At 38.9% G+C, this 25,771-nt stretch overlaps 1 protein-coding gene, 1 long non-coding RNA gene and 1 other non-coding gene across 5 annotated transcripts in view; 2 read left to right on the top strand and 1 right to left on the bottom strand.

The window, feature by feature from the left end:
• The first annotated feature begins 2,841 nt into the window (after positions 1–2,841).
• On the top strand, positions 2,842–6,354 carry LOC112823135 (uncharacterized). Of its 2 annotated transcripts, none has more exons than XR_003207950.2 (4): positions 2,842–2,981; positions 5,630–5,742; positions 6,004–6,068; positions 6,245–6,354. It is a non-coding gene; the product is annotated as an uncharacterized lncRNA (long non-coding RNA). The 2 variants fall into 2 exon arrangements; XR_012378227.1 differs by lacking the exon at positions 2,842–2,981 and adding an exon at positions 3,026–3,321.
• LOC112823749 (small nucleolar RNA SNORD87) lies at positions 5,841–5,929 on the top strand. The gene has a single exon (XR_003208120.1). It is a non-coding gene; the product is annotated as a small nucleolar RNA SNORD87 (small nucleolar RNA).
• A 1,716-nt stretch (positions 6,355–8,070) lies between the features above and the next one.
• Positions 8,071–25,771, bottom strand: part of MCMDC2 (minichromosome maintenance domain containing 2) — a 34,158-nt gene continuing 16,457 nt past the window's right edge. For both annotated transcript variants that reach the window (XM_025870683.2, XM_073892845.1), the window contains 4 exons: positions 25,386–25,565; positions 21,581–21,723; positions 14,422–14,531; positions 8,071–8,791 (listed from right to left, as the gene is read on the bottom strand). In XM_025870683.2, coding sequence (XP_025726468.1) covers positions 8,625–8,791; positions 14,422–14,531; positions 21,581–21,723; positions 25,386–25,565 — 600 coding nt within the window. In that variant the 3' untranslated portion in view covers positions 8,071–8,624. The remainder of the gene's footprint in view (positions 8,792–14,421; positions 14,532–21,580; positions 21,724–25,385; positions 25,566–25,771) is intronic.

Below are 25,771 nucleotides of genomic sequence, written 5' to 3'. Positions count from 1 at the left end.
ATTCAAATATGGGGAAAACTGTTCAACACTAAAAAGGAATTAACTGTTGTTACATATAATGGCATGGATGAATTTCAAAATGATTATGCTGAATGAAAGAAGCCAACAAAAAAGTATACTGGAGTGCCTGGGTGGCTTGAGTCGGTTAAGCAACTGACTCTTGGTTTCAGCTCAGATCATGATCTTGGGGTCGTGGGATTGAGCACCCCTTCTCTCGGGCTCCATGTTCTGCAGGGAGTCTGCTTGAAATTCTCTCTCCCTCTCCATCTGCGCCCTCCCCCCACTTGAGTACAAGCTTGCTCTCTCTCTCTCAAAAAATAAATTAATTTAAAAAATTCTCTCTGCCCCTCCCCCTCCTCTAAAAAAAGAGTACATACTGTATGATTGCATTTAAGCAAATTATAGAAAAATGCAAACTAATCTCTAGTAACAGAAAGTAAGTCAGTGGTTGCTTGGGGAAGGGGTTTGAAGGTGGGGTTTGGGGGCCATGAAGGAGACATTACACAGGAGCATGAGGAAATGTTTGGGGGTGATGAATATGTTCATTTTCTTTAATGGGATGTTTCACACATATACATATGTCAAAACTTACAAATTTTTCATTTTAAATATGTTCAATTCTTTGTATGTCAATAAAGTTGTGTTAAAGAAAAGCTATTTTTGCTTTTGTGGCAACTTTTGAGGCAGAAGTTGAACTGAAATTTGAACCCATCCTTCCTCAGAATTCCTGCACCCTCCATCATGTGCCTATAATGTTATCTTCCTTTGCAGAGTAATTAAAAGAGAGCTCTTGAGGCTTACAGCAGTACCCCCAAACCTTAAAGTTAATATTACCTGCTGAGGCAAACACTGTTAACAGTCTTCTTAACAGCCATACCCCTTTCTCTTTCTTTTCTGCCACAACCTACCTTCTCACATTACAAACTGATAATCTCTGGACATGTAACCTAACCATGGTTAATGAATGGTACCTGAAGGCCATTCTGGGTAAGATTTTCCACCCAGATTAAAAGAAAAAAAAAAGTCCCTTCTTCCTGACTTTGGATGTTGTTACAAGAAAATGTGATGTTTATAGCTGTGGGAGCCTTTTGGCAACCATGAGGGGAAAATCAAGGGTCTCAGAGAAGACCACAAAATCTGACAATGTTGCACTGCTGAATTAACCAACCCTAGAGCCAGGTACCTCTGGACTTCCTGCAATGTGGAATAATACACTTTCATTTTTTAAAAGCCATTTAGTTGCATTTCTTGTTACTTGCAGTTGAGAACATTGCATCTATTTAATGGATGACATTATTAAACAATTAAAATAACTGACAAAATGATAATCTGAAAATGGGTGTCTCTGGAGTTTTAGGAACACCTAAATTTTCGTCATGGAATTTAACTGTATCTAGTCTGAAGAAAGAACATATTAAGTCATTAAGGCAGTGGTCCCTTCCATAATCTATCCTCCCAGATCAGGTATCTCTTGGAAGCGATGCTAATAAACACCATGCCACGTGAGCACCGACAGGAGGATAGGAAAACTAGCAACTTAGGAGCTAGCCTGTAAGGAAGTGTTGCAGAAGTGTCCCTGCTGGTCTCCAGTTCCTTCCCATATGGCCGTAGGCATTGAGAAGCTGCCTAAAATGTTGCCCTAACATCTATAGGTTCAGCATCCAAACTCACCCTCCTCTATAACTTTCAGTAATGGTGGCTCCCACACCTGCCCAACCAGCTGTAGGCAAAGGCTTGCTTGGTGGAGGTGGCTGTCCAGGCTGTGAAATTAGGTTGTAGAAGTAATATCCAGCCATGAGTCTGCGATGCAGGCTGAGGCCCAAAGCCACTACTTGACAGAACTGCCCAGGTGGGGCCCCAAACAATTTTAAACCCCTATAAAACATTCAGCAAAAACTTTATATAGAGAGAAATCCTTTGTAAAGTGACTATAAGCACAATTTGTTTTGCAAGGTTTAGTTTTTTATACCGTGTTTCTTTGAGGCAAATATATTTTGTACTGGATTTTGTATGAATTTCTTAGACTTTCAGTGTTTAAAGGAAAGATGATATGTCTTTTACTGATTCAGTTGTTTAATTACATGCTTTTATGTGTATTCTTTCTGGCAACAAGATCATCAACCTGCCCCCTGCAGCACTAAGCCTAGTGCTTTGCATCCAGGACTCAATACAAAATGACTGAGAGAAACAAGGGGGGGGGAACCCACAAAACACAAAAATCAATAGCAAATTAGAACATGTTCATAAACAAGGCACGTGACTGCTTTACAAATGCTGTTTATAAATGCTCTATAATTATTATTATCGATAAAAACAGCAGCAGTAGCTGTTGTTAGAAGAAAAATATATGGCAGCTTCCTTTTTTTCTGGTAACTGGTTCTGTGTTTGTGTGAAGGGGTCGATTCCAGATACCCTTACTCTAAATTGGGATGTCCAATACCACCAGTTTTTCACGCACTGAACTACGTGAGAGAGTAGAAGACTAAGCAAATATATTGTACTAGGAATGGGAAACCCTTCCTTTTTGGAGCATTTTCCGCTCTCTTCGGTCCACTACAAACTAGGAGATTAAACATTTGCATACTCAGTGAAATAGCTCTAGGTGAAGTACTCATGAGCCTTGAAAGCCTCTACGGAGTTCCAAAAAGCCCCCCCAATAGGAACTTACGTTGTGGCACTCCACCGCAGGCCGAGATGCCAGACCTCCCGGCGGCGCCACAAGTTTGGCGAAACGCTGGGACCGCAACGCGGACCACACGCTCTAGCTCTCTGGCGGCCCTCCGCCGCTGGGCGAACGCCCCAATCCCGGGCAGGGGCGGGGCCAAGACCCGGAAGAGGCGGGGCCCGGAGCGCCAAACGCCGAGCGGAAGAAGCTGTGCTTTCTTTTCCGCGCGGCCACCGAAGGATGAGGATGTGTGGGGCATCGTCGGCCACGCGGGCTGGGCGGCAGGGTCTGCGGGCCAGTTGCTGGGCTCTTCGAGGTGGGCGTCCTCGCGGTCTTACTTAGTTCCCCCGTTCCTGCCGGGAGCCTGATTCCGTGCCGGAAACCATGCCCGCCTTGGGCCTTCTGCCCTTGGGTGCCCGCGCCCTGGGCCTCCGACCCGTGGTCCACACGGCCGCGAGGTCGGCCCGGGAGGCAACCTTCCCGTTCCCCTCCCCCCCGCCCCAGTTGACGGGGCCGGAGCTTACTTCCGGGTCGTTGGCTCAGTCGCATTTTTTGAGTAACCAGCCGCGACTCTTAACCTGACCCCTCTCTTATAGTAGACCTTGGCCTCAACTGTTCTAAGCCCCAAAATTAATAAAGGGCCTTCTCAGATTCAGGTGGTTCCGAGGAGGTTGGAGGGTACGGCGGGTGGGTTTGGTGCGCCTCCCCGGCCTTCTCCGAAGCCGTTTTGTATCCCCAGCAAAGCCTTGAGTGCGGCCTGGAAGGTTTTAAGGTCCCCTAAATGGGCTGCGTATTTACCCCTAGTAAGGGAGCATTTTATAAAATAGGGAAGGGATTATCTCTAGGATGTTAAGACAGCCTTTACTTAACTGTACTTTATGATTGGCTTTTAAACTTAACAGCAGTTTAGTAACAGTTCTGGTAGGGATTTAGTAGAGTTAACTTGTCGCATTTGTGAGTCTTCCTTTGTAAATATGCTCTGAGTGGTATTGAAGTTGGAGAACAATATGTACTGTATAGATTCCTGCCCTCCCCTACCCCCAGGCCATAAATGCCTGCTCTACGCTTAGATTTTGCGTTTATATAGAGATGTGTATTTCTGAACATAATACGGAAGAAACTGGTCAACAGCTGGGAGACTGGAAAAAAACATTGCCTATTCAAAAACAAGTTATTAATGAATACTTCACCGATGAGACTTGGTATAATCCTGCGGGTTTTTTTGTTCCCTCCCCCAAATACGTTGCTTACAACAAGGCAACTGTGGGGCGCCTGGGTGGCTCAGTTAGGTTAAGCGACTGCCTTCGGCTCAGGTCATGATCCCAGAGTCCTGGGATCGAGTCCCACATCAGGCTCCCGGCTCAGCGGGGAGTCTGCTTCTCCCTCTGACCCTCTCCCCTCTCATGCTGTTTCTCTCTCTCTCTCAAATAAATAAATAAAATCTTTAAAAAAAAAAAAAAAAGCAACTGATGGATGAAAGTAGGTTTTGGGTTTTTTTGTTGTTTTTTTTTAAGATTTTATTTATTTATTTGGCAGAGAGGGAACACAAGCAGGGGGAGTGGGAGAGGGAGAAGCAGGCATCCCTCCAAGCAGGGAGCCCAGGGAGCCCAGTGTGGAGCTGGATCCCAGGACCTGAGCCAAAAGCAGGCGCTTAACGACTGATAAACCCAGATGCCCCTGAAAGTAGTGTATATTTGGTATTAGTCATTATTTTGAGGACTAAGGGGCTTGAATCCTATTTTTATTGGTAAATACTGGGATTTGTTTTTTAATTTTACAAACTAAATGTTTGGTAAAAATATAATGTAGGTAATTCCTGAAGCATAATAAATACAGAGCCCACCAAACCATTTAAGAACGGTGATTTTATCAATACAATGGCCTCTCATTTCTTCCGTGTCCCATTCTCCTGCCTTCCATCCTGAGGTGCCTATCATCTGGGCTTTTGTATCCGCGTCTCTTAGCTTTTTGAGTTAAGTGGGATGGATAGCAGTTTTATTCCAAATATGTATCCCTAAACATGCTTATAGGCTTTAGAGAAATGGGATTATGCATGTAGTTTTCAGTAGTTCTGTCAATCTCATTACACTGAAATTTTCCAGTTGGAATTATTCATAACTAATAGTTTGTGTTCCTGATACTGATTATGTGAAATTATTTCCAGACTTGAAAATGATAAATTGTTTCGCAAGGTCCAACATTTGATGTGTCTTCATAAATCATTTCCAGTAGCTGTCTGATTCAGTGATTTATCCTCCTGGGGTGCTGCGGGATATGATCTGTGGCCCTGGCCATTCCCTTTGCACTACCTAAGTGTGCTTTCAGGCAACCTGGGACTTAATTCCACAAGACTGTCCAATAATGATGCCAACATAATGTATCTGTTCTAAAACTATGTTAGATTTGCCATTGTGATGCTTTAGTTGGAGGTCTGCACACTTGTTTTTATATACCTAACCTTTAACCTGATTCATATCTCATCCTTGTCAAGCTCGGAGACAGAAAAGCAATGGCTAGAGTACTCATTAGGACCATCATGTCTTAAAATCGATACTGCCCCAGTAAAGAACATCATATGTATCCACTGTTTTTCCTGTTCATGCTAATAAACCCATTTCCAGCTTGGAAAGATCATTTATGGAATTATTAGGGCCTAAACAGTCAAAAGTACTAATATGCTCAAATCATTATAGACATTTTAAGTTTGGGGTTTATCTGCTTTGACTACCAAAAAAAGAATTACACAGAAAGTACTTTGTTCATTAGAGATGTGTTAACAAAATTTTTCCAGTATATGGCCTTAATGTTAGTAGTTTTTATTAAAAAGTTGGGAGTCAGGAAGGTGGCAAATACTACATTTATGGTTCCTGGTGAGAAGGAAAAAGTCTCACTGGACCATTCCTATATATAAGATGCCAAACAGATGCAAGTACAAATGAGAACTCTAAATATTTTAATTTCCAGGTGCATTAGAGCCTATGAGGTGAAGATGAATGAAGGTTGTCCTGATGTTTTCCAGAAACTGTTCACAGGATGGCTCTGATAAAACCACTAGGAGCACAAGTGCATGTAATGAGGTACCAAAAGTTAATGTTGTGCTTTTTTATGTATTTGTGGTACTGTTCATGAAGGGCAGTACCAAAAATGTTTAATACATTTTTGACATAGGGTAAAAACTGGCACAATGATGACTTAAATTACTTTTTGCCGTTTACCCAGCTGAGGGTTTCTTTGAAGAAATAATTTTAAGACTGAGATGCCAGTAACCTATATTGTTTATGTGAATTGCCCAAGTATAATGCAATTTTTAATTAAAATGAGTGAAATGTTCTTTTCAGCATATAGGTAGCTGCAGATGAATATTCAAGTGCAAAACTATCGTGGTTAAAATTCATTGCCTCAAGTAAGTATGATTTGTTAAGTAATCACAGCTATTAATAATTCAAAAGTATCTGAAACTCCAAAGGGCTAGGGCCATTTCCTGTTAAAATTGCCTGTGTGTGTCAGGAGTATGATTTCTTTTTGATTTTTGACTATGGAATGGTTTTCACTGTTGGTTTCTAATTTTTTTTTTCCTAGAGGCATGCAATTGGAAGGAAAAAAGAAGAATTGGTCAAGAAGACATGAATTGAAACATGAAGATTAATATTTTTAACATTGATCACCTCAATAAATTATGTAGAAAAATACATGTTTGAGTACTTGCAATTGTTAGGCAAGTAAAGTTTATGATCTTTAAAAAATACCAAATGTTTAAACAGTTCCATTTTCATAATCACTAGTCCGACTTGGTTTTGTTTTTTAAGGTTTTATATATTTATTTGACAGAGACACAGCGAGAGCAGGAACACAAGCGGGGGAGTGGAAGAGGGAGAAGCAGGCCTCCCGCTGAGGAGGGAGCCCAATGTGGGGCTCAATCCCAGGACCCTGGGATCAATGACCTGAGCTGAAGGCAAATGCTTAACAACTGAGCCACCCGGGCACCCCACCAGACTTGTTTTTAACATACTTCAAGGATAGTATGTTCTTGACAATAACAAGCTCTTTTGTGAACCGATGTCCTTTCTTGCCTTAGGGGATTTCAGCAAACTAGATAACCATGGAGGTATACCTAAAAAATAAATATTTGGAATCTCCTAAACACCTTAATGAATTATCTCTTACAAGTAAAGATTTCACCTGTGACCTACAATTTGTTTAAAATATAAATCTTATTTTATTCTTTGTTCATACCTTTGAATAAAATAATCCTGGGGTGCCTAGGTGGTACAGTTAGTTGGGTATCTGACACTTGGTTTCTGCTCAGGTTGTGAGATGAAGCCCATCGTTGGGCTCTGCACTGAGCGTTGAGTATGCTTCGGTTTCTCTCCTCTCCCTCTGCTCTCCCTCCCTTGCTTGCTCTCATGAATAAATTGTAAATGATAATAAAATTTTTTTTTAAACAACTGCTCTGAAAAAGTAATTCTGCTTCTAGTACAAATAATGTTATCTTAAGGAAAATAGTGACTGGACAGTCCAATCTGGATTTACAAGAATTCTAAAACTAGGGGCACCTGGGTGGCTCAGTCGGTTAAGTGTCTGCCTTCAGCTCAGGTTTCCTGGGATGGTGGTGCTCTCTGCTCAGCGGGGAGTCTGCTGCTCCCTCTCACCTTTTGTGCTTTCTCTCTCAAATCTTAAAAAATTCTAAAACTGAATTCCTAACTGGAGACTTAGGTAAATCTTGCTTTTCCCCTGTTGAGTCCCACAGCATGTAATTACCTGCCTTTATCCAAGTTATAATTGCACTATGGCCAAACGGTACAAAACCTGTATAGCAACAAAGAAGCCACAAAGTAAGGTCCTGACTAGAATTATAGAACTGTAATATGTAAATTGTTTTTACAAAACTAGCTTTGCTTTCTGAATGCAAGTGTTTGGGACTAGTGAATATTCACTATTTTTGAATGATACGTCAAAGGTCCATAGAGAGACCTGTCTATCTTTTTTTTTTTTTAAGATTTTATTTTATTATTTGAGAGAGAGAGAATGAGAGATAGAGAGCACGAGAGGGAAGAGGGTCAGAGGGAGAAGCAGACTCCCCGCAGAGCAGGGAGCCTGATGTGGGACTCGATCCCGGGACTCCAGGATCATGACCTGAGCTGAAGGCAGTTGCTTAACCAACTGAGCCACCCAGGCCCCCGAGACCTGTCTGTCTTTATGGTTAAGCTCCATGAGGTACCAGTTTCTGAAGAACCGGCATGGTAGTATCTGGGTAAAATAGGTGGCAATTTTGTGATGACATTTTCCTTTTAGTAAGATTTATTTATTTTAGAATTTCTCTTAAGCTTTGGAAAATGAAAAAGATTTGGGGATTTTACAAGTGTATTTTCTCAGTCTTAGTCCCCCCAACCCACCCCCTGCCCCACCTTTCAGAGTAGATCTTTTCCCTCCAGAAACAAACTGGGTTTGCAAATTGGTTTATTCGCCTTTTGGTACCTTTCCTGAAACCAATTGCCAATTCTTGCTCTTTGATTTGATTTAAATTCCTTTTTTTTTTTTCATTTAACCTGGCTTAAAAAATGGGAAATATACAAGTTTTCCCTGACTCCATAATTAGGGCTTCCAAAATGATTTAATGGGTATAACACTATATAATAAAGTATGAAAGCTCCTTAAATTTGGGGCTTCTGTTACAGAAATTGCTGTTATCATTTGTCAGGTTCACAGGTGCAAGAAAAATGGTTTAAAATGATTATTTGTAGGTAAATGTTCTCATTTAAAGTGTTCTTGCCATCTTGTGACAAATAGCGGGAACTACACAAAAAGTGGTATTTTACCTTGCTTAGTTTGTAAATCATATTGAGACCATATTTCATACATTTAGGATAGCATTCTAACATACTACTGTACACATTACCTGAAGCATTACTTCAAAATCACATTTAACTTAAATATGAAGAAAATAGTGTCCTCAGATTGGCTATTCATCACTAGTGAAAAGAGTTGTCCCAGGTCCATATGTGGCAATAAACTGTTGGAGCTGCTGTTGGCACTGAGTCAAATAGATATCCCTTTGCTCTAAATATTCTTCGTTATACAATTCAAACGGAAATACTGCATTTGGAGCAACACAAAATACAGTGGCCCCTAAGTAAAGAAGGAAAAAAGTGTAAATGAGAATTTCTTAAAATGCTAAATGTGAAATCACATTTTCAGCAGAAGAGTAGGTTTTAAAATTAAGTTCTGACTTATTTAATAGGACATTTTTTTTAAATAAAGATTTTTATTTGTCAGAGCACAAGCAGGGGGAGTGGCAGGCAGAGGGAGAAGCAGGCTTCCTGCTGAGCATGGATCCTGATGTGGGACTCAGTCCCAGGACCTTGGGATTGAGCTGGGATCATGACCCAAGCTGAAGGCAGACACCTAACCGACTGACCCAGGCATCCCTTAATAGAATATTAATAATCATTTAAAGCTGACCTGTTTTTGAGACTCATGAGACAGTTTTGGTACATGCACAAACAACAGCGCCAAGAAGAAATATGTTGATTACATTTTAAAGTTTTGAAACTACAGAAATTTATCTGTTGACATAATCATTACAGTTTTGAACCTGAATAGTGATGTGAGGAGGTGGAAGAAGTAGGGGCAGAAGGTATTAGAAGGTAGGGAAACACTTAAATGAAGGTTAAATGGATGACTGAGGATAAAGACAGCATTGTATGTTTCATTGTTGATTCACTGAAGGAGTACCTACACTGACTGGCCAGGTGTACAGTTGCTAGCCAAGCAGACAGTGCCTCTCTCCTAGATCTGTCTGTCCTCAGTAAATACATAGCCTCACACTTCTGTCACTGCTCCCTTTATTACTCCCTTTATCTTACCTGCATCTTTGCTGTCCCTTGAGAACACTGCCTTCTTCCCTGTGGCTCTCTCAGGTGAAGCTGCTTTTTCTCAAAACACCTCATACCTTAGTATCACAAGACAGACAGTGCCTAACTTGCAGCCCCCTTGCAGCTACCAGACCATTCTCACCCCTGCTTTCCTCTGAATAAAAATCTTTCCTCTAATGCGCAGTGCCACCTGGGCTTTATTACCCTTTCCCTTCCATGGTCAAGTCATCAGTTCTCGGCACATGGCTCACAATCTTCCTCTCTTCCCTAATACCTTGCCATTTGGTGATTTCCATATGAATTGCTCGTTTAATTCCAGACCTCCCTGTCTTGACCTTTTCCCTTCTACCTCCACTATGCATAGTAAGGTCACAGGAAACTGGTATCACCAAAAACTTAAAACCGTTAGTTCAAATGTCCCCCTTCCCTACACTACCTACTTCCAGCTTTTAGGTCTTTTATCTCCAAGGCCTCTAATCAGCTTCCTTCAATTCACATTCCTTTTTTAACCTATTTAAGAATCTCTCCCAAGCCAGTCCCCCAACTCCCTTGCCCCCTGCAACACTCGCCTATCAAAACCTCAACTCTGCATGAGCCCAACTGTTTGCTTTATGCCTGCACTCGGGCTGCTAGACAGAAAATCACCTAATTGGCGTTTCTTGGTTTCACTTTAAATGAATCAGAAACCTCAAATGGATGGGCACTTGAACTGCCAGACAACCCTGCTAGGTTTGTCTAGCACAACTGTTTTTCTGTCCCCCACAACGTGACTATTAGATTCCGTTCTCTCCTCAAACGTTTTGTTTTTAGCTGATGACCTTGTGTAGAGCATTTGACCTAATCTACAGACCTGATTCTCTATCCCTGTCTTCCCTCCTATGAAATGAACTGACTTTTCTATTAGAGGCCAATGCCTTCACATGTGCTCTGGATCCCATCCTCTCTCACCTTTTAAAGGATTTTACTCCTTTGATCTTTCCCCGATTCTGTAGTATTAGTTTACTCTCTGTTGCACATCATAAGATCTATTTATTCTTAAAAAAAAAAAAAAAAATCCTGGGGCACCTGGGTGGCTCAGTCGGTTAAGCGTCACCTTCGACTCAGGTCATGATCCCAGGGTCCTGGGATCGAGTCCAGCATCAGACTCCCTGCTCAGCGGGGAGTCTGCTTCTCCCTCTCCCTCTACTGCTGCTGCTCTCTCCCTCCCTCCCTCTCTCTCTCTGTCAAATAAATAAAATCTTTAAAAAAAAAATCCTTTTTGGACCACACATCCTTCTCTGGTTAATACCCTATTTTTCTTCCCCATCTTTATAGTCAAACATCTCAAAGTTGTCTTATGTGTGCTATTTCCATATCCTCACTTCTTTTCCCACCCAAATCCCAGTCCACTGAAGTAGCTCTGATCACGGACACCTATATCCCCTAGGTTGCCAAATCTAATCTTCCATAACTACACGTGATTTTCTTTCTACATTTTAGCTGCTACTTCTCAGTCTCCTTTGTTAGTTCCTCCTCCTCGACCCCATTTCTAAATACTGGAATTCTTCAAGAGCCGTCCTTGGAGTTCTTAGTATATAGTCTCTCTCTAGGTGATTTCAGGTGATTTCATCCATTCCATGGCTATGAGTACCATCTCTGTGCTGATGGTTCCCAAATTAAATTTCTAAATTAGAACTCTCATCTAAACGATTCTTGTATCTGTCTATTGGTATCTCTGTAGGATGCCTCAAACTTATATCTATCATTTGGTTTTTCTCCCAACCCTTTTTCTATTTTTTTGCTAGTCTTGGCAAATGACACCATGATCCAGTCAGTTGCTCAAGGCAGAAGCTTGGGAGTTTTCCTTAATTCTTCCCTCTGCTCTCTGTCCCAGCTTCTAAATCTAGTTCATAAGCACAACCTATTGGTTTTTGTATCCAAGAAAAATGTCCCTGAGTAGAGATCAGTTTCCTGCTGTTATTTTTTTCCCCTTTTTTCCCAATTTCTTACTATGTTTAAAGTAACATTTAAGGAGGTTTAACATTGTTTTTTGCTTAAGACTTAAAAATCTTTTTGGGGCACCTGGGTGGCTCAGTCGTTAAGCGTCTGCCTTTGGCTCAGGTCATGATCCCAGGGTCCTGGGATCGAGCCCCGCATCAGGCTCCCCACTCGGTGGGAAGCCTACTTCTCCCTCTCCCACTCCCCCTGCTTGTGTTCCCTCTCTCGCTGTGTCTCTCTCTGTCAAATAAGTAAATAAAATCTATAAAAAATTATTTTTTATTAATTTTTAAAGATTTTATTTATTCATCTGAGACACAGAGACAGAGAGAATGAGCAGGGGGAGAGCAGAGGGAGAGGAAGAAGCCGGCTCCCCGCTGAGCCAGGAGCCCAGTGTGGGGCTCGATCCCAGGACCCTGGGATCATGACCTGAGCTGAAGGCAGAGGCTTAACCATCTGAGCCACCCAGGTGCCCCAAAAGCATTCTTGATAAAAACTAACATACATTTTTTTTAATGTACTATAACGAAAAATTGCTGCCTATTTTACTATGGCATGCCATCGAAATTGTTAAGACACAAGAGCAATGCCTTGGGTGGCTCAGTCATTTAAGCGTCTGCCTTCAGCTCATGTCATGATCCCAGGGTCCTGGGATCGAGCCCTGAATGGAGCCCTGCATAGGGTTCCCTGCTCAGTGGAGAGTCTGCTTCTCCCTCTCCCTCTGCTCCTCCCCTCCTCCTCTGCTCTCTCTCTCAAATAAATAAAATCTTAAAAAAAAAGACACAACTTAGATATCAATAAGAAGACAAAAATGTGTGTCTTTGACCTTAAAAACTATGGTATTATAATATTAAGGACTCCTGTGGTAGAATATGGCAATTTTCACTTGGTAAGCATTTTGTCAAGACTTTCTTGAGCATTTAAGAAAGCATTTGCTGAGGAAAATAAAACTCTGTAAAGATTTTTTTTCCTTTAGTTACTTTTTGTTTTCATAATGAATTTGTTAGGTATATTGATTTTTTAAATTTTTTAATTATTTTTTAATTTATTTTTTATTTTATTATGTTAATCACCATACATTACATCATTAGTTTTTGATGTAGTGTTCCATGATTCATTCTTTGCTTATAACACCCAGTGCTCCATGCAATACGTGCCCTCTTTAATACCCATCACCAGTCTAACCCATCCCCCCGCCCCCCTCCCCTCTAGAACTCTGTTTGTTTCTCAGAGTCCATAGTCTCTCATGGTTCGTCTCCCCCTCCGATTTCCCCCCCTTCATATTGATTTTTAAGTCTTTTTTAAAAAGATTTTATTTATGTGAGAGAGAGAGACAAAGAGCAAGAGAGAGAGAGCAAGCCCAAGCCGGGGGTGGGGGCAGGCAGAGGGAGAGGGAGAAGCAGAGAGCCCGATGTGGGGCTTGATCCCAGGACCCCGAGATCATGACCTGAGCCAAAGGCAGATGGTTAACGACTGAGTCACCCAGGCACCCCAAAAAGAATGCTTTTAAATACAGAATAAGAAGAATGTAAAAGATAGGGACACATGGCTGGCTCAGTCAGTAGAACATGGACTCTTGACCTCAGGGTTGTAAGTCAGATCCACACTGGGTGTAGCGATTACTTAAAAAAAAAAAAAAAAAAATATATATATATATATATATATATATAAATGGTAAAGCAAATTAAAAATAAAAATATTTTTATATCATTCCTCTTATTTAGTATTGGTTGGGAACCAATGTTTATCTCTTTTAGTACATAAAATTAATTCAGGATGATAGCTAACTTTCTGGGAATCATGAACCCGTAAAAGATACTTAATAAAACTTACCACTCATTTCTGCAAGCATAAAGGTGTAAAGCACATACATATAAAAATTTTTACAGAATTTAGAGATTCATGAGCCCCTAGAACTCTCTCAGTATTCATGAATCCCAGGTTAAGAATGCTTGATTTAGATAATTATAGAACAAAGTTCTAATGTTCTAATGAATCTTTGCAAAAAGTTATTACCATATAAATTGAATTTAAGACAAATTTAAGCACTGAATGTATATACACAGAAAAGTCAGTGTTAATACATCCTTTAAGTCCCACGGTTGGGACCAAAGTTTGGTTTCAAGGATGGTAATATTTTATCAAAATTAATGTCTCATCCAATTCAACAAAGACCTTTGTGAGAATATAACTCTCTTTACTCTTACCGTAAGAGCCCTTTTATGTTTTTATTAACAAAACCATAATAAACTCATTCATTTCAAATAATTAAATGCTATAGTCACAGGATTAGTATAGCTAGCAATTCAGAAAGGTGGTGATGCCAGATGATCACATTTTCTTTGGCTATGTGCCTAACTCCATTGAGGGGGACTGCTTGAAAATTAAATGTTGCATGTTATTTTAAAAGGAAGATGAATTTAAAATCACTTCATGTGTTGAATTAAGTACATGTTTTTTCAGAATTCTGTAAGTGTTGCAAAAGTTTAAATATCCAAGCAATCATGCACAATAAGGAACTTAACAGATGATACTACCTATAAACAATCAGTAAGTGTTCAAATTCAAACAGGCCTTACCTGATAAAAATTTATTATTCTTTAAAATAATATTTAAATATATATAACATTTTATTTTAACAGACTAAGATTATTTAAATATAATTATTTATAGTGACCATTAACAAATTTGGGGCACCTGGGTGGCTCAGTCATTTAGTGTATGCCTTCAGCTCAGGTCATGATCCCAGGGTCCTGGGATTGAGCCCCACATAGGGCTCCCCGCTCAGCGGGAAGCCTGCTTCTCCCTCTCCCACTCCCCCTGCTGTGTTCCTGCTCTCGCTATCTCTCTCTGTCAAATAAATAAATAAAATCTTAAAACAAAACAAAAAACAAATTAATAGATTACCATATTTCAGTGTGAGAGATGTTTCAAATAATAAGGCTGCAATTAGTGCATCTTCTTTAAGCACTTTATTCCTTAAGTTCAGTCGAGCATGGGATTCAGCTAGGGAAACTCTGAAAAAGAAAACTGGTGCTAATCAAAATATGCTGATATTATAAAGATAATATATATTTTGGCAGGAACAAACCAAGACATATGTGTACATAAGCCATACCTTAAAGATCAGCATATTGTTACTTTTAAAAAATTCAGTTTCTTTTCAAAGCATGTGTTTCCTACCAAGTTCAATAGACTATTCCAGAACAAGCAAATATCCTGACTTATTATCAAAGACTTGGTTTCCACACTGACTTATCTTTATTTTTATTATTCTACGCACTCTTCCCCAAGTTCTGTTCAGATAAACACACAGTTGGGAAAATTAACCTAACTAAATATCTCTTATAGATATCTTAGGTATTTTCTTCCAGTTCTTCATCTATTTAAAGTCGTCATAGAATCTTGAAATTTTAGTTTTGGAAGAGACCTTAAAGTTCAGACTCCCATCAGATAATTGAATTTTCTCTACAATGTCTCAGGCTACTTATTGTCCAGTCTCTTTTGAACTTTTCCTAGGGCTCACTAGGAATCCAGTCCTTTATCTTTTATTTTAAAACTAACTTTTGACTACCTAAAAAATCTCCCTCAAGCTCTTACTTGGCATATGTAATGTATTTGAATGATTGCTGAACTTGAAAATCAGAAAACCTGGGCTAAGGGGAATTCTACCAAACTTTTAAATAAGAATTAATACCTATTATTCTGAAACTGTTCCAAAAAATAGAAATGGAAGGAAAACTTCCAAACTCATTTTATGAGGCCACCATTACCTTGATCCCAAAACCAGACAAAGACCCCATCAAAAAGGAGAATTACAGACCAATATCCTTGATGAACATGGATGCAAAAATTCTCACCAAAATACTAGCCAATAGGATCCAACAGTACATTAAAAGGATTATTCACCATGACCAAGTGGGATTTATCCCTGGGCTGCAAGGTTGGTTCAACATCCACAAATCAATCAATGTGATACAATATATTAACAAAAGAAAGAACAAGAATCATATGATCCTCTCAATAGATGCAGAAAAAGCATTTGACAGAGTCCAGCATCTTTTCTTGATCAAAACTCTTCAGAGTATAGGGATAGAGGGTACATACCTCAGTATCATAAAAGCCATCTATGAAAAACCCACAGCAAATATCATTCTCAATGGGGAAAAGCTGAGAGCTTTCCCCTTAAGGTCAGGAATGTGGCAGGGATATCCACTATCACCACTGCTATTCAACATAGTAGTAGAAGTCCTAGCCACAGCAATCAGACAACAAAAAGAAATCAAAGGCATCCAAATCGGCAAAGAGGAAGTCAAACTCTCACTCTTTGCAGATGATATGATACTTTATGTGGAAAACCCAAAAGAGTCCACCCCAAAACTGCTAGAACTCCTACAGGAATTCAGTAAAGTGGCAGGATATAAAATCAATGCACAGAAATCAGTGGCATTCCTATACACCAACAAGACAGAAGAGAGACAAATTAAGGAGTTGATCCCATTTACAATTGCACCCAAAACCATAAGATACCTAGGAATAAATCTAACCAAAGAGGCAAAGGATCTGTACTCAGAAAACTATAAAATACTCATGAAAGAAATTGAGGAAGACACAAAGAAATGGAAAAACGTTCCATGCTCATGGATTGGAAGAACAAACATTGTGAAGATGTCAATGCTACCTAGAGCAATCTACACATTCAGTGCAATCCCTATCAAAATACCATCCACTTTTTTCAAAGAAATGGAACAAATAATCCTAAAATTTGTATGGAAGCAGAAGAGACCCCGAATAGCCAGAGGAATGTTGAAAAAGAAAATCAAAGCTGGCGGCATCACAATTCCGGACTTCCAGCTCTATTACAAAGCTGTCATCATCAAGACAGTATGGTACTGGCACAAAAACAGGCACATAGATCAATGGAGCAGAATAGAGAGCCCAGAAATGGACCCTCAACTCTATGGTCAACTAATTTTTGACAAAGCAGGGAAGAATGTCCAATGGAAAAAAGACAGTCTCTTCAACAAATGGTGTTGGGAAAATTGGACAGCCACATGCAGAAGAATGAAACTGGACCATTTCCTTACACCACACACAAAAATAGACTCCAAATGGTTGAAAGACCTCAATGTGAGACAGGAGTCCATCAAAATCCTAAAGGAGAACACAGGCAGCAACCTCTTCGACCTCAGCCGCAGCAACTTCTTCCTAGAAACATCTCCAAAGGCAAGGGAAGCCAGGGCAAAAATGAACTATTGGGATTTCATCAAGATAAAAAGCTTTTGCACAGCAAAAGAAACAGTCAACAAAACCAAAAGACAACCAACAGAATGGGAGAAAATATTTGCGAATGACATATCAGATAAAGGGCTAGTATCCAAAATCTATAAAGAACTTATCAAACTCAACACCCAAAGAACAAATCAATCAAGAAATGGGCAGAAGACATGAACAGACATTTTTCCAAAGAAGACATCCAAATGGCCAACAGACACATGAAAAAGTGCTCAACATCGCTCGGCATCAGGGAAATCCACATCAAAACCTCAATGAGATACCACCTCACACCGGTCAGAATGGCTAAAATTAACAAGTCAGGAAACGACGTGGTGGGGATGCGGAGAAAGGGGAACCCTCCTACACTGTTGGTGGGAATGCAAGTGGGTGCAACCACTCTGGAAAACAGTATGGAGGTTCCTCAAACAGTTGAAAATAGAGGTACCATACAATCCAGCAATTGCACTACTGGGTATTTACCACAAAGATACAAATGTAGGGTTCCGAAGGGGTACGTGCACCCCAATGTTTATAGCAGCAATGTCCACAATAGCCAAACTGTGGAAGGAGCCAAGATGTCCATCGACAGATGAATGGATAAAGAAGATGTGGTATATATACACAATGGAATATTATGCAGCCATCAAAAGGAATGAGATCTTGCCATTTGCAACAACGTGGATGGAACTGGAGGGTGTTATGCTGAATGAAATAAGTCAATCAGAGAAAGACATGTATCATATGACCTCACTGATATGCGGAATTCTTAATCTCAGGAAACAAACTGAGGGTTGCTGGAGTGGTGGGGGTGTGGGAGGGATGGGGTGGCTGGGTGATAGACATTGGGGAGGGTATGTGCTATGGCGAGTGCTGTGAATTGTGCAAGACTGTTGAATCACAGATCTGTACCTCTGAAAGAAATAATGCAATATATGTTAAGAAAAAAAAAAAGAAGAAGATAGCAGGAGGGGAAGAATGAAGTGGGGGAAATCGGAGGGGGAGACGAACCATGAGAGACGATGGACTCTGAAAAACAAACTGAGGGTTCTAGAAGGGAGGGGATGAGGGGGTGGGTTAGCCTGGTGATGGGTATTAAAGAGGGCACGTTTGCGTGGAGCACTGGGTGTTATGCACAAAAAATGAATCATGGAACACTACATCCAAAACTAATGATGTAATGTATGGTGATTAACATAACAATAAAAAAAATTTTTAAAAAAAGAAAACCTGGGCTAGGTCTTTAGAATTTACTAGCTGTGTGACTTCATATTTACTTTCTGGGATTTTTTTGAAGCTCGGGTATAAAATGGGGACAATAATAATTCACAGTTATTATGATTTCAAATAAAGCATTTGAAAATTTTGGGACTCACCCACAAAGATTATATAAATTTAAACTGAAATTGGTTTCACTGAAATTTCTACCCACTGGTCCCTGGTTCTGTTTTCTGAGATTATAAAACAAGCCTAATACTTCTTAAATATGACAGCTCTTCAAATATTCAAAGACAAATTTCCTAATTGCCCTACATTTTCTTTTCTCTAAGATAAAATATTCCTAGCTCTTTTAATATGTCATAAGACATCATTTTCAGGCCCTTCACCATTCTTTCTGGCTACTTTCCTCATGACCAGATTTGGTTAATATTCTTTTTCAGTACAGTACTATGGTGTGATTTAACCAGCAATGTAGAGGTGAGGCAGAACTAGCATTTTTTTTTTACTCTAGATACTATATTCTATTAACATAACCTGAATTCACAGTATTAAGAGCCATATTACACTGTTTACCCATATTAAACATAAAAAGAATGAAACCTCAAGTTTTTTTCATATTAAGACATCAACCTTTTCTTATCCATTCATACTTGGTTAGACCAAGATCATCATGTGAGTCTATGGAGATCTCTCCAGAGTTGTTAATTTCAAATTTGACTATAATGTTCCTGATATCCTCACCTTAGCTCCTTCTAAAAATGTTGACCCCAAATGAATATGTATAAAGTTTTTCAGGGCAAGAAAAGAGTACTATTCAGCTCCACTCTAGAAAAGCAAGGATGGTGTTATTAGGTACCTGTCTATAGAAGAAGCAGGAGAAAAATTTAAAGTTTATGACTCTTCTGAGTTCATTTACTTTGCTATTTCCTAAACTCCATCTCTACTTCTAGTGTTTATTTCTACAATGGGAAGAAGTAGAGTTATCACATTAAATTTAACTCTGCTTTATTTTTGGATCAATATAGTCAAATGTAAACTGAGGGGGCGCCTGGGTGGCTCAGTTGTTAAGCATGTGCTTTCTGCTCAGGTTGAGCCCCGTGCCAGGCTCCCTGCGTCCGGCTCCCTGCTCCATGGGAAGCCTGCTTCTCCCTCTCCCCCTGCTCGTGTTCCCTCTCTAACTGTGTCTCTCTCTGTCAGATAAATGAATAAAATCTTAAAAAAACACACATAAAAAAATGTAAACTGAGATATGAGTTTAAATATCTTTTTGCTACAGAGAAAAAAAATAAGAAAATGGGATTTTCAAGGCTTTGACTATTTGAGTATTGATTTGAGTATTTTATTTTATTATTTAAAAAATTTTTTTGGGGACGCCTGGGTGGCTCAGTTGGTTAAGTGACTGCCTTCGGCTCAGGTCATGATCCTGGAGTCCCGGGATCGAGTCCCGCATTGGGCTCCCTGCTCGGCAGGGAGTCTGCTTCTCCCTCTGACCCTCTTCCCTCTCATGCTCTCTATCTCTCATTCTCTCTCTCTCTCAAATAAATAAATAAAAAATCTTAAAAAAAAATTTTTTTTTTAAGTAGGCCTCATGTCCGATGTGGGGCTTGAACTCATGACCCCAAGATCAAGAGTTGCATGGTTCACCAACTGAGCCAGCCAGGCACCCCTGATTTGAGTATTTTAAATATTCCTTCAGAAAATGGAAAACATTACAAAATTCCGTTCACCATTTTAAAACATCATAGTTGACTTCTACCTTATCTTCAGCACTTTTTTTCAGGTCTATAAAGATAAATATACAGCTAGGAAAGTTAACTAAATATATTTATCTCTTGTAGACCTCTATCTGACATTTCCTGCCAGTCCTTCACTTATTTTATATTGCAGTTATAACAAGATATTTATTTATTTAATGGATTATTTTACCCCTGATCCTACTTCATGATTTGTTTGAAATTACACTTTAATTTAGAAGTAATGGTTTATCAATAGGGGACTGTTGAAATTATGGTACAGCCCCACTGGAACACAGTAAAACTATAATGCAGCTATTAAAACAGAATAAGGTAATTCCTTGTGTTCTGATAGTATTATAATATAATATGTAAACCATGCATGATTCCATTTGGGCAAAAGGAAAATATCTATCCATATGAATATATATTTATATTTAGATCTTTCTCAACTTACAATGGGTTTACATCCCAATAAACCCACTGTAAACTAAAAATACCATGTCAAAAATGTATTTAATACACCTAACCTACCAAACATAGCTCACCCTAGCCTACCTTAAAAGTGCTGAAAACACATTAGCCTACAGTTGGGCAAAATCATCTAAACAAAGCCATTTTTATAATGATGTGTTGACTATCTCACATAATTTATTGAATACTGCTCTGAAAGCGAAGCACAGAATGGCTGCATGGATATAGAATGGTGTCTGTGTACCAGTTGTCTACCCTTTTAATCTCGTAGCTGACTGGGAGCTGCAGTCCACTGTTGCTGCCCAGTAGGAGAGAGTATCCTACTGCATATTGCCAGCCGGGAAAAAGAAATTCAAAATTCAAAGTATGATTTCTACTGAAAATGTACATTTTCACACTATCATGAAGTTGAAAAATCATAAGTCAAACCATCCTAAGTCGGTGACCGTCTATACATATAATATGTTTAAGTAACATATTCATCTAAAAATATATAGCATATTCAAATAAAGTATGGATTTAATATACATCATATATTTAAATTACGTATGTTTGTACATGCTAGTATTTGAATGGATAAGTTTTGGAAAAATACACAAAAACTGTTAACAGTGATTATCTCTCTAGAGAGTGGGATAGCAATGGGTAGAGTTAGCTGGACACCTTACTCATTATTTTGGACTTTTACTGTGTCCATCCTTTACTTTTATAATAAAAATTAGTTTTTATATTTTTTTTATTTTTTTAAGATTTTACTTATTTATTTGACAGAGACAGACACAGCGAAAGAGGGAACACAAGCAGGGGGAGTGGGAGAGGGAGAAGCAGCCTTCCCACGGAGCAGGAAGCCCGATGCGGGGCTCATTCCCAGGACTCTGGGACCATGACCTGAGCTGAAGGCAGACACTTAACGACTGAGCTACCCAGACGCCCCTAAAAATTAAAAAATAACTTTTCCAAGGAACAATAATAGATGAGTCTATTGAAGTATTTAAAAGTACAGGGAACAATGCACTTAAAAAGAATTTTTTCTAGGTTCAACTAAAAAAATACCTGGAATATAAAAAAGCCATATTTTAAAAAACAATTATTTGCATTTGAAATCAATGCACTTTACTTAGACACATTTTATACAGAGGTTCCAATACAAAAATAATTTCATGAAAACAAATATTGGAGATTCAATTGATGTAACAATATAACAAAAGGAATTGTTGTATCACCTTAAAATCTTTTGGAGTAAGGTTAATTATAAACCAACCAACTAGCAATCAAAGAAAGAAACAAGTGAAATATAAATAAATTAATTAAACACATCATTTAAAAGTCAATACTGGCTTTAAAATTTTAGATTGAATACCTACAAGTATTTTAATGCAGATGCTGACAGTTTTGATCCACTTATAGAATCTGTTCTGATTCTTCGACTTGCTAGATAATAGCCATGAATCATTCTTTCTGCCTCCAGACTGAATTCTACATTCAAACTCTTTGCAAAAGCCAGCAGCTAAATTAAAAGTGTGAAAAATTTAAGAAATTCAAACTTAAAAAAAAAGAAAATCAAACTTTATTATAAAATCTATATTACAAAAAATCCAAAGTTTGCATAATTTATTTACATCAAAGTTGATTAAATATCTGGGGCCATCTCAAAGTCATTGAGCACTTTAAATCATCATCTTAACACTTGTAAATATTGTTAAAGTTTAGCCAGAGTAATCTCTTCCTCCCTCTTAGTGCATAAATGTTCTGTGCAATGTATTTGAATGAGGATCAAGGCTTTGCTTCTAGAGGAGTAAAGGCTCCCTTAGATCCTTTCAGTGGGAGAGAGGCTTCCCCCAGCAGCTCATTTCCCTTTGAATAGCTTTAATTCTTTGAATATTTATTTCCTTAAAACTTTCTCTCATGGGCCCTAGAGCTACCTGCCTTCGTTACTTCCTTTCCTTCCTTTTAAAGAACACAGCTGAACACTAACAATGTAGGAGGCACTGTGTTAACCACTATGAAGGTGGGCCTTGGAAATTAAGACTTCCAGGAAAGAACAAGCCTTCAACATAATGATTAGCACTGTCTTCTCTGAGCTTTGTGCTTTTTTTCTTTCTGAGGATTCCCAGTCCCTTAAATCCTTAATCTGTGACATCATTTCCAGACTTTTCACCACCCTGTTTGTTTTCTGCTTTTTCAACTCAGAATTGAAAGGCAAATTTAATCATAATAAGGTTGCTATTAACTATAATACTATATTTTAAATACAACTTTTTATTTTGTATTTTTTTAAAGATTGATTGATTGATTGATTGATTGATTTATTATTTGACACAGAGAGAACGAGAGAGACAGAGTGACAGAGAGCAAACACAGGCAAGGGGGACGGCAGGCAGGGGAGAAGCAGGCAGGGGAGAAGCAGGCTCCCCACTGAGCAAGGAGCCCAATGTGGGGCTTGATCCCAGGACGCTGGGATCATGACCTGAGCCCAAGGCAGACACTTAACAGACTGAGCCACCCAGGCGCCTCTAAATACAAATTTTAAAGGATCTGGATATGTCCTGTATTAGGTATGTCCTGTCTTCTTTATTCTCCTTACACTCCACAGTTCCCTCTAGACCTTAAGAACTGGATAATAACATTATTAATAATCTCAGTAGCCCTCTCTAGGTTTTATCCTATGGAGTCACAGTAATGTGCCAGCTATCTCCCCCTTCAGGAAAGGATTTGCTCCTAGCTCCTGGGAGTGCTGTCAGCATTGGCCTCCAGGTATCAACCTCTTTAAGGAATGCCTCAAGACAGCCCATATCAAGTGACTGAGATAGAAGCAGGGCAAGTGTTACCAAAAAAGTCTATTTCTGTCCAAAGCAAAACAATTCTGGTGGGTCTCTTTAACTCCAGAGCTCATTGTAGGGCTATCTTTGGGCCGGCATCACAGCTTGACTCCTTTCTCTGCCCAATCCTGTTTCCTTCTCCCTTCCACAGATATTAATAGAAGAGCTAGAAGAGCACTCCTGAATAGACAATGGCACACCAAACTCATCTTGATCAGTCTCCTGGAGAGCCCAGGCTCTGACACACTACATCCAACCTGTTTTGTGTAATGGACAGATTTATCTTCTGGAGAAATAATTTTCGCTGTTTCACAAGTCTAATAAAGTCCAACTGTTCTCTACAGTCTGAGGAATCAACTATAAATTTTTTTGCCTGAGCTTCAAGGTTTATTGTAAATTTGCCAAATCCTAATCCCAATGATTCTAATTTTTGCTCCAGTCAGCTATGTCTTCTCATAGTTTTCCATGCATATTCATTTCTACTTCTGTCTTTGCTCCTACTTTCATTCCTGTTTAGGATGTCCATCCTTCCTGTCATCTAAATCTTACCTTTTCTTGAGGCTCAACTAAAGTCTCACCTCCTTTTTTTTTTTTTTAAAGATGTTATTTATTTGGCAGAGAGAGACACAGCGAGAGAGGGAACACAAGCAGGGGAGTGGGAGAGGGAGAAGCAGGCTTCCTGCCGAGCAGGGACCCCGATGTGAGGCTCAATCCCAGGACCCTGAGATCATACCCTAAGCCAAAAGCAGACGCTTAACCAACTGAGCCACCCAGGTGCCCCAAAATCTCACCTCCTTGAAGTCTTCCCAACTCTTGCATTCTACTTGACATCTTCCTTCCTGAATTCCTAAAATACTTAGAGTTAGCACATGCAGGTTAACACTTAACCTGTCCCTTAATGGTTTCTTGTATCTTATTTTTATCTCAATTAAATGATAAATTATTTAAAGAAGATTTATTTTTCTGTGAGAACATAAAAGAGCAGAAGTAGGCTCATATATATATAAAGGATTCAGTAAATAATAAATCCCAAGGGGTTTTATTTGTTTGTTTTTCAGAGAAAAACTGGGCAAAAATGTCTCTGGGTCATTAGTGTGTCTATATATTTAGTACCCTAATTCCTAGAGATTAACTACTTTTTTTTATATATATTAAAACAAACAGGAGTGCCTGGGTGGCTCAGTCGGTTAAGTGTCTGACTCTTGATTTTGGCTCAGGTCATGATCTCAAGGTTGTGAGATTAAGCTCCATGTTGGGCTCTGTGTTGATCATGGAGCCTGCTTAGGACTCTCTCTCTTGGGGCACCGGGGTGACTCAGTTGGTTAAGTACCTGCTTTGGCTCAGGTCATGATCTCAGGGTCCTGGGATCGAGCCCCACATTGGGCTCTCTGCTCAGCAGGGAGCCTGCTTCTCCCTCTGCCTGCCTCTGCCCCCTGCTTGTGTTCCCTCTTTCTTTCTGTCAAATAAATAAATAAAATCTTAAAAAAAAAAATCTTTAAAAAAATATTCTCTCCCTCTGCCCCTCCCCCAAATATAAATAATAAAAAATAAATAAATAAAACAAAAATACCTGATTTATCATAAATATTCTTTTTCTGTTCTAAGCTATGTGAATAAACAATGCTCATAATTCCATTTTAAGTCCACCTCACTCTTCCTTTTACCCATGCAATCTACCTACAAGGAAAGCAGGCATGAAAAAAAATTTGTAATGACTCATAGATTCCCACTCCCAGTATTCCTGCCCTTTATCTATCCTATATAGGTATTTTAACTCTACTGTGGATAGACTTCTCAACAGTCAATATTGAAAGGGTGTCACTTGTAAATACTTGTGTACCTTTAATAGTTACAAAAATCATTACTAATTTATATCACCTACTCTCAGGTTCTCTGAACATGCTGCCCATGTTTTCATGGCAGGACACTGAAATGGGTTAGTGAGTCATGATAGGTATTCTCTAAAGTCAGAACTCTGAAGGCATTTATATAAAGAAAATCCCTTTGAATGGTCTGTAAAATGTAAATAACTGTATACCTATACAGCCTCTCATCATAATTTTCCATAGAAATATTCTATTGGTTTTCTTTTTACTGAGATTTTTAAAAGCTACTTGGATAGAGGTACAAAGAATTAACTCAACATTTTAATATTTATGTCCTTATGCAGTTTTTTATTTAATTATAATCCTAAATATTTTCTACACAATGTCCTTAAAATATTTAAAGGCTGAAAGTGACTTGGAATAGAAGAAATCTAAATAAAGAAAACTGAGAGCTCAAGTGAGTTCTATTTCATTTGAGAAACATTAGCACAAGTATGCTTGGTACTCATTTTTCCTGCCTGTACCTTTTCAAAATCTTCAGTTGTGAACTTCTTAGAAGCTACATAAAGCTGCCCTTCAGGATCAATGGCTTTCTTTAAAGTATGTTGCACAGTAGAAAGAAGTGGGTAGCAAGGAGATGATTCATTGCAGCTAATCAATAATCCAAATGCCTCTAGGAGATTAGCTGGAATCAAACTGCAATCCTACATCAAATGAAAATGTAAAAGACAAACATTAAATTCTGGCATTTCCACACTTTAGAAATAATTATAAATTAAGTATTGTTTATAATTATTTAAATTATTAACATATTTATATTATTATAATATTTTACTATATTAAATTATATAACTATTTTTGTTCTATTATTTGTTACTACTAATTATTATTTAAAGTGATTCCTGAATAT

The sequence above is a fragment of the Callorhinus ursinus genome, unplaced genomic scaffold (genome assembly GCF_003265705.2).
Source record: "Callorhinus ursinus isolate GAN/ISIS: 27379988/994484 unplaced genomic scaffold, GSC_fseal_2.0 scaffold5, whole genome shotgun sequence".
Lineage (NCBI taxonomy): Eukaryota > Metazoa > Chordata > Mammalia > Carnivora > Otariidae > Callorhinus > Callorhinus ursinus.
Note: the sequence above shows the minus strand (reverse complement) of the source record. Positions and strands in the feature narration are given on the sequence as shown.